The 9,192-nt window shown below is 46.9% G+C and overlaps 1 protein-coding gene across 2 annotated transcripts in view; it reads right to left on the minus strand.

Moving 5' to 3' along the window:
- The window catches only part of AFAP1L1 (actin filament associated protein 1 like 1), a 57,844-nt gene extending 48,652 nt beyond the window's left edge, over positions 1 to 9,192 (minus strand). For both annotated transcript variants that reach the window (XM_037161899.2, XM_053665915.1), the window contains exon 1: positions 9,061 to 9,192. In XM_037161899.2, coding sequence (XP_037017794.2) covers positions 9,061 to 9,076 — 16 coding nt within the window. In that variant the 5' untranslated portion in view covers positions 9,077 to 9,192. The remainder of the gene's footprint in view (positions 1 to 9,060) is intronic.

Here is a 9,192-nt window from a genome sequence, read left to right on the forward strand (position 1 = left end):
ATAGACATGTGCCCCACTTCTCCCTCTCGAGAGATCAGTTTTCTCCTCAGTTCTTAGAGGGCTATAAAAAGCCAGGCTTGTCTCCTGCTGTCAGTCAGCTCCCCAGAGCAGGAATGACTGCGATGCGTTGCCACATTCTGCCCCCACTGCGGCCTGACAACTGCATCAGGGAGAACGGTCTCGTCTGGCGGGCTCTGCGCCTCCTCTCTGACCTGGGGTGTGGTTGGGACTCCCAAGTGGAGTTTTACATGGAGGACGAGCCCTGTCTGGGAGCTTTTGGGGCAGCCTCTACTAATTCCGGGAGGATCAGAGCGTCTTGAATTCTAAACACCAGAACTCCTAAGGTCACAGCCGGAGTGTGACGGGGAAGAAATCAAATCTCACCGGCAGCTGCCTTGGCCCCATTGTTCACATTCCTTTTCCTCCTTTGTTTCTTGGCAGACCCCCTGCCCTCTCCTTGAAATCTTTACCTGGTAAGTCCCTGTGGCTTATCTAACAAGTCTTTCATAGAAGTGACCTGGGAGTGACTCTCCAGCATTCATGGAGAAGTGGTGGAAAGCAATGGCAAAGAACTTGGATTCGGAGGTGGCGGGTTTGGTAAATAACACTTTCTAACCCTCAGTTTCTTCATCTGTAAAATGTGGAAATTTAAATATATGTAATTAAATATATAACTATATATGTAACATATTTGTAATTATATAAGGAAAATAGATAACAGTAAAAAACTTTTGAATGTAATGGGACAAAGTCACGATAAACCTTCCCACTTGATTTCCTTTGGCGGGATGGGATTGCGGTGCTGAAGGAAGATGGATGTCACAAATATATTAATATCAAAAACTTCAAATAGTCTATGCATTCACACACTGCTGCGAATATTCCTCCACCAGGGCTGTCCTCATTAGCCTACCGCAGAAACAGATTTCGCCAAAAACTAGAGAATTTTTAATACAAAAGTATGTTTATACATTTATAATTCACATGTACGCCATCTGTGGCTTTAGAAAATAGAAGCTACACACTGTATAGACACTCTGAACTCATAGCTGCAGGCAACATTTTTGGATAGGCTTTCTCCCCCAGTAAAGTCAGTGACATATTCTGTGAACACAAAAGCTAAACTACTTCAACTTCCTGCTTGTGGGGAGGATTAAATGGCTCGGTGCACACACGTGCACTGCCTGTATCATGGCAAGCACTCCTAGCTGTTGCATTGAACATATGCTACGTGTTAGACACTGGCAATGAAATGAAAAGATAGCCTCAGACCACAGGATGCACACATTCATAGACGAAGCATTGAAGTTAGTGCAGTGAAATCTCCTAAATGAGGGTGGAGGGAACCTGAAGTCAGGGAGGAGGTTGAAGAGGGCGTGTGGCCAGGGAGTTTTCCCAGGGAGGTGATGCTGAGTGGTCTCTCTCAGTGAAGGGGAACTGCCGTCTTTTTTTGAATTTCATTTTTTACATCCTGTCCAATGGGAAGAACGTCTCAGCTGTCCACTTCCCATGGCTTTTGCCAGAGTTGAGAGAAGCCATGTAAGAGAAGTGCAGGGTGGAAGGGTCCCCAGAGAAACGATTTTAGTGGTCAATTCTCGGTCTGACTATTCTTATATTACCTGGGTTCCTTCTAAGACAGTGCTAGAGTGAGCAACAGGGAATCCCAGGATGTGATTGCGCAGGGTCAAGGGTCATGACAAAAGCAGTGCATTACAACAGTGAGCACATCAGACTCGCTTGGGAGCTCTGCAAAAAACACACATTCAAAAACCCTCACTCCAGACCCACTGATCAGCTCCATTGTGGGATATGTTTCCAGTGGGTTCCACAGGAGATGGTTCTGAGCCCAGCTGGATTTGAGAACCACTGCTGTAGACAGATTAGGAGTGTTGCTTAAGGCAGGCTGAAGAAGGTGAGAGCACAAGGAGGAAGCTCCTGTAGGAGATGACAGGGTCTAGGAGAAGAAGCCATCCAAGGTAGATTTTCCAATGAAAGTCCATAGGACGTGGAGTCTTATTGTATAAAGAATGAAGGCAAAGGAAATGATGAATAATCACAAAGTCTCCGTTTCCATCCCTAAAATGTGAATCATCGATGGAGACTCCTGGAGCTGAAAGTGTCCACATCCAATTTCCAGCCCATGAATTTTTCTTTCATTTATTCATCATCTCAACAGACATTTTTTGAGTACCTACTATGTGTCAGGCATTAAACTGGGTGCTGGGGAAAGAGCTGTGGGCAGGTAAGAAGGGCCCTGCCCTTGCAGAGCTCACATTAACAGCTAATTCAATCCCACAACTAATTATAATTGTGAAAACGGCAACCAATGAGACATACAGGGTACTAGGAGCACTTTAAAAGGGATGTAGCTTAGGAGACTAGGAAAGGTTGCCTTGAGGAAGGGATGCTTGAGCAGATTGCTAAGGATGAGTAGGAGCTAAACAGGTGCCTGTACAAAGGCCAGTGTGGGGAGAGCCCACAGCAAGATATGGACAGGGGCCCAAAGGAAGTTTGTGACAGACAGGGCCGGACCTTGAGGGCCACCACAAAGACTGTAGTCTATTTCTTAAGAACACTGGAAACTTCTGAAGGGTTTAAGCATGATCAGATCGACAGTTTTAAATAACTGTCTTTAATTGCATCCTGCCTTCTTCCCAAATTCCATCCACAAGCAGAGATAATTCTTAAGTCCATTAAAATCTATGATACAATGTATATTTAAAAGACCAGTGCTTCAGGCTGAAGTATACATTCCTAGAAGTCATGTTCGCTATAATGTGCAAAAGGGCCATGTCTATGGAAACAACGTGAATATTAAGTGACAGTTGTCTTTAACCTATATATTACTCTGGTCCCCACAGGAGCCATCCTGTGTCATCTCTGACTTGTGGCCACTTAACCTCCACTTCATGATGTCCCGGGGCAACTCCAATTCTATCATTGAATACCTGTTTTTTATTTGTATGCTTCTCCTAGATTGAGCCCAAATAATCCTCTGTTTAACCTCTTGTCTAGTTTTCTGGAGGCTCTATTACCTCTTCTGCAGGACTAATCCCATGTCCCCCCTTCAAATTTAGCCTCGTTCACAAACAGACCCACTTCCTTCAGTAGTTCCTCATATGGTTGTGTTAACAGAAAAAGAGAAACAGGAAGGGTCATCTGATTTGGTGGTGAATAAAATGAGTTCAAAATTGGGTCACTCAGAGGTTGAGTTGACCTCCGAATGGAAATGTACCACAGTCAGGAGGTAACCCACAGCTAAAGATAGACATTGAGAGTCCCCCTCCCGGAGGAGCTTGGTTCTCTACAGGAGTGAGTGCGGAGAGGGGGCTGAGCTGGTGAGGAGATAAGGGAGGAGAGAGAGGGCGAGAGACCTCCAAGAGAAAGAGCAAGTGAGTCAGAGGGAAGTACGGGACGCGATTAGTAAGCGCTCACTATGGGCCAGGCGCTGGGTGCTGGGAGAATATGACCACATTTCAGCCCCTCACTGCTCGGTGTCCTTGCTGCTTTACGGACTGAGGGAACAAGGCTTACTTGGGTCACTTGCCATGGGGCAGGAGAAGCAGAGGGTATGAGCAAGTGTAAGTATGGGGTCGAGGCATGGGAGAGGCAGAAAAGGCTTTCTGGAGGGATGGAGTGGTGGCTATTTAACTTAGACTTATTTGACTCCAAAATCCACGCTTTTCCCATCTCTGCAAGGTTGGAGAATGCATTTAGAAAAAGTAGAAGGTCAACAGAGCTACAGAGAAGTCCAGGAGATGGGACTTTGAATGGGCCAAGATTAGACAAAACGGAAACCATCTGTAACCCTTGAAAGTGGGCTTTCAGCAGCAGGTGTGACTGGAAGTGAGATGCAGGCAGTGAAAGAGTGTGTGCGGAGGAATAGGAAGCGGTGAGTGCTGACCGTTCATTTGAGAAATTTGGCTGGGAAAGGAAGGAGGAAAATGGTTAGGGTGGCAGGGGTCTGTGTGTGCACAGGGGATTAATTTTTTTATTCAGTTGCAATTTTTGTTTTAAAGGGTAAGACAGGTATGAGAAGCTGATGATATCCAAAAACAGGATTGTTTTCCAAACCAAAAATCAGAATGGAATGACGGTCATGCTTTCGTTAGAGGGTGGGGAGGGAGAAACTTAATTGGCGGTGTGCTCACCCACGTTGAGAAGTGGGGCCTGAAACTGATATTTGAGGAGGAGGCAGAAAAAAACCCCTGACTCTATGGAGAAGCCACACAAAGGAGGCTGACTGGGACCAGGAAATGGAAGTGGTGCCCAGGGACCAGCAGAAACCTCTGCAGGGATGCGTGTGAGGTTAAATACCACACACGCCCACTGCAGAGCAAGGCTATATCCAAGCAATTATATTTGATAAATATAACATCTATCACTTATTGAACACTTCCTAAGTGCTAGCTTTTCCCATGACACTCCAGATGAAATGAAACTGGAGTTCAGAGAAATTAAGTAATTCACCCAATTCATACAAGATTATACAGCTAGAAAGTTGCAGTCAAACTCAAACCCCAGTTTGTCCATTCTCTGAACTCAACCACTAGTTCTACGGAGTCACCAGGCTGTTGAAGGTGACCTTATGGAACACGTTTGGATGAAAAAGATCAGTATGGATGAGTATTCCTTTCGGAATGACAGTAACTGAGAAACGGTGGAGTGGAGTGAACTCGGATGTCTGGGGAGTGCTATGGGGATTCACAGCAATGGGGCGGGCTTCTCGTGGGAGTGGTCACAGGCTGCTTGGTCAATGCAAGGTATGCATAGCGAAGATGTGGCTTTAATCATCATCATCATCGTCATCATCATCTCAAAGCCGGTCTAACAGAGGGCAAGACAGAATGGGTTCTTCTATCATCTCTTGAACAATAAAAATTTCATTTAATGAAAAGCAGAGCTTCAAATTATTTCTTGAGTTGCCCAGTGGGCAATATGATTTCCCAAAGAATCAGAATGCAGCAGAGGAAGCTCCTGTCTTGGGTTGAATTTGATTAGTTGAAAAAGACTTAGTTGTAAAGTAGAAAGGAATCTTGGGGCAATCAATGACTGCATATGAGCCAGGCAGATCAGACATAACCTTGGACATTAAGAAGACATATTAAAAAATTTAAAAAAATTAAACAAAAGACTTTAATGTGAAGATGCCTTGAGAAGACTGGAAAGTTTGCAAAGGCAAAATTGTGAGACACAACCATGGTCATTAGGCACGAATCCGTAGAATAAATAAGAGCAAATGGACTCTCAGCCGGATAGCGGTCCAGTTATTGAACTTCCCCACAAGCACCACAGCGGAGCCCCAGGATACAGAGAGGATTGTGACGTGGGCCCTGTCACTGCATTGTCCAACAGCTGACCAGCTCATTATTTAAAGTAGGGACTTAGAGAGTGTCCTGAGAGTAGACCAGTGTGTGAAGGGGCCAAGCAGAGCTCTATAAAGCAATTTTATTAGGTTAAACCTGATTTTAAAAGATTGTAATTACTACAATAGCAAGCATTTATTGAGTAGGTTCCATGTACCAGGCATTGTATGAAGTGTTTTCCATGCACTTAATATTTACAACCCTAGGAAATAGGTATCACCAGTATCCATATCTTATCCTCATAAGACAATAGGTTAATTACTTATCCTGTAAAAGGTGGTGTATTATTAGTCTATAGTGAAGGTGTTACCTTCACCAATGGCTGATTCTCTTTGTACAATATTCATGAATCAAGAAATTCCACTGGAACGAATTTCATTATAATACGAGGTGCGGCACTACTAATGCCCCTTGTTTATTACAAAATATAAGCATGTAATTCTCTAACATAACAATATCACACTCAAGCATGCCATATGACATTTTAGGTGAAATGTTCAAATTAAAATTATAAATGAGTACACCTGTATTATTACCCTCCCAATCACACTCAAGCAGGCCTTAGTTCTGCAAGTGGTTTCAAAGTCCATCACCACATCATATGAATCCTGCTTTACTTATGGGAAGACACATATACTGTCAGAAGAGAAATCCTGCTTCCCAGGTTTGTTTCCATTCTCCAGTCAGTTGACTTTGATACCGTAATTGCTACTGAAGATCTGAACAGTGCACCCTTGGCACGATGGAGGCACGGGGTTGGGGGGGGTGGGTGCTCATTGCAGGAATATTGGGCTAGGACTTGGGCAGGTTAGCTGCCACCATGGAGGCAATCAGAAGCAAGCTTACCATCTGGACTTCAGTCCTAACCCAGCTCTCTTTCTGTCATGGTGCCTGATAATGTCAGTGACCTGCCGTTATGGACTGAATTATCTCCCCTTCCCCCAATTCATATGTTGAAGCCTTAACCCTCAATGTGTCTGTTTTTGGAGATAGCACCTTTAGGTGCTAGGGTTAGGTGCTATTTAGGTGAATTACATGCTTATGATTTTTAGCGATATATTTAAGGTTAAACGAGGTCATGAAGGTGGGGCCCTAATCCTCTAAAATGGGTGTCCTTTTAAGAAGAGACACCCGAGCTCTTTCTCTGTTTTTTTTTTTTTTCCAGAGGAGAGGCCATGTGAGGACACAGTGAGAAGGAGGCTATCTGCAAGCTCAGAACAAAGGTTTCATCTTTATCTTGGACTTCTAGCCTCCTGAACTGTGAGAAAATAAGTTTTTGCTGTTTAGCCATCCAGCCTATGGTATTTTGTTAGTCAGCCCTAGCTGCCTAATATTCCTGCCACGCCTGCTTTCCTGTGACGTGGGCATTAATGAGAGCACCAGATCATGGTCCCCAGCCCATCGCTTGTTCCAAGAGAAGCCATGTAAAAAGCTGAGCATGGTGCCTGGTGCCTGGTGTATGGAAAGAGTTCGATGAATTCAGTTGTCATTGTTACTGACTCCAAAGTGCGGTTTCCTCCACAGTACCCTGGGTATGGCAGTCCCACTCCCCACATGGTCGGGTTGGGCTTGCAACGAGGCCCGCACTTCTGAAACCTTCCTCGCCAACAGAAAGTATGTGCACACACACTGACCTGGGGACAGGGGCACAAGAAAGTTCTGCTGGAATGATTTTTCAAGTCTCGTGTTTCAACTTAAAACACAAAGATTTTTGTATTCTAATTAATACTTGGTCATGCTTGCTTTCATTCATAAAGTGCTTGCAGTAATTTATCAGGGCAGACAACTACAACCAAAGATCGATAACCCAGTCCTGTGTGCCTGCCTGTGCACTTTGCTCATATTTTGGGAAAGCCTTTGCAAATGAGTTACAAAGAACTGTTCTGATGAAAGGACATACTAGCGTTCTTCTTTTTAAAAAATCGGCATTATAGTTAACATGACATGCACTATAAATATGTTTCATACCACTAATACTGAACCACGGTTAGTGAGTGAGCTCCTGTGCTGTGCCAGGCACCCCATCAGCACACTGAGCCCCGGATCCGCCCCCAGTGCTCCGGAAGGGCAGGGGCAGGGGAGGTGGACACGAACAGGTAGTTGGATAAGTAACTCTTAGGGCGCACTGTGAGGAGAGCTGTGAAGGAGGAGGAAGGTGGCTCTGGAAAGCCTGCAGTAGGGAGGGGCCAGAGCCCTAGAACATTCGGAGTCCTGGCAGATTCCTGGGAAGAGCCCTCTGGAGGCAGCCGTCCGAAGTGAGGCGCCAGTTATTAAATGTGTAAAACAAAGTCAATCATCGTCACCCCTGGTGTGCCCGAGGGGGACATAGTCTGCTTTCCATAATTTGGGGTGGGCTAGTTGTGGATTTTTGTGTTGGGGACCAGGCAGGGTGGAACCTGACAACTTGTGGGAGGTAATGGGGTGGGGGCTGGTGCTCTGCTTTAGATGCGTGATGTGGGAGGTGGGGACAGAGGACTGAGGGACATCAGTGCCTCTTGTCTCTTTCTCTTTCTCATCCCTGGGGACTGTGCATACTCTTTGCAGACTTGTCTAGGAGTCAGTGAACAGTGAGAACTGCTTTATAAATCTTAAAGTGGGAGCCAGGGATCCCCTCCAGCCCTCCGAATTCCGGCTTAATCTGTACTGGGGGTTCAGGGGCGGTGACCCTGACACCTACTGCTCGTGCCCATGTCCCTGACCCCAGTGCCCTCCTAATTGCTTCCACAGCCTTGGTCACTCCTTTCCCACTTGGTGGCCTCAGTACAGTGAACAGGCAGATGGAGAAAGTGTGTAAGATTATTGTAGGGATGGGGAAGAATTTTCCATTAATAATAGTAACAAGAATAATCACGCTTCTTTTGTTGGCACCACACTCACGTGTACCAAGTGTATTCACACCTGTAATCTCTTTGGATTCCAGAGGTAGGCAGTTAGGACCCTGGTGTCCCAGCCTTAGCGACAGCCCCCATGTCCTGGCTGGCCACTTTTTCCCAGACCATGCTCTTTGAGATGGCTGGGCCTTTTCTTAAGCACAGCCCCTTAGAAACACAGCCCACTTTTTTTCTCGCCACTTCCAATTTCTGCAAGTCCCCACCACTTCTGTGCCATTCCCATCAAATACACTCATCTCCTGAGAGTTCAAGGAGGAAGGGGCCTCGGATACGATCTCCTCCAACATCGTCAGCAGCCCAGAGAGCAGAAGGGGCTGGCCTAAGGTCACTGAGCTTGTCAGGAACAGAGCCAGGACACCGGTGCGCCTGCTCTTCCTCCTTCCAGTGCCCTAGGCGGCTGCAGACTTCGGTCTCCTGGGGCTTCTCCCTGGGCGCACACGGGGGTCTTCAGAAGTTGGGTGTTTCTGGACTGTAACTTATCAACCTTTTCGTACCCTTCCTGAGGGGACCGGGGTGGGAAAGCTCTCGGGACTCAGAAATCTTGTGGGGGATTGTTTTACGAGGTCAGGAGTGTGAGTATATGAAACTTCGGTTTTACACACAGAGGGCCACTCGTCCCCAGGACTAACAGACACTGGGCTGCCAGGGGCTGCAGGAGGCATCTGCACACACAGCACCGGGCCTCCACTCCCCCCACCGGCTCCACTGTCCCTCTCACTCCCTCCTCTCTGGTCTCTAGATCTCCCGGTTCTCCCTTCCCAGCTCGGCGCAGCAACAAGTGCGGCCGCTGCCGCTCTTCTTACCCCGGCCTCTGTCCATGGCGCCGGCCGATCCTCAGGGCTCGCGGCGCAGGTTGCGGCGGCTCCAGCGGGCCTGCTGGTGGCGGGCGCAGGGAGCTCTCCAGTGGGCCCCGCGGGAGCGCCCTCCGCGCGTCC

The sequence above is a fragment of the Artibeus jamaicensis genome, unplaced genomic scaffold, assembly GCF_021234435.1.
Source record: "Artibeus jamaicensis isolate MK-2021 breed Jamaican fruit bat unplaced genomic scaffold, CSHL_Jam_final contig_432, whole genome shotgun sequence".
In the NCBI taxonomy this organism is placed as follows: domain Eukaryota; kingdom Metazoa; phylum Chordata; class Mammalia; order Chiroptera; family Phyllostomidae; genus Artibeus; species Artibeus jamaicensis.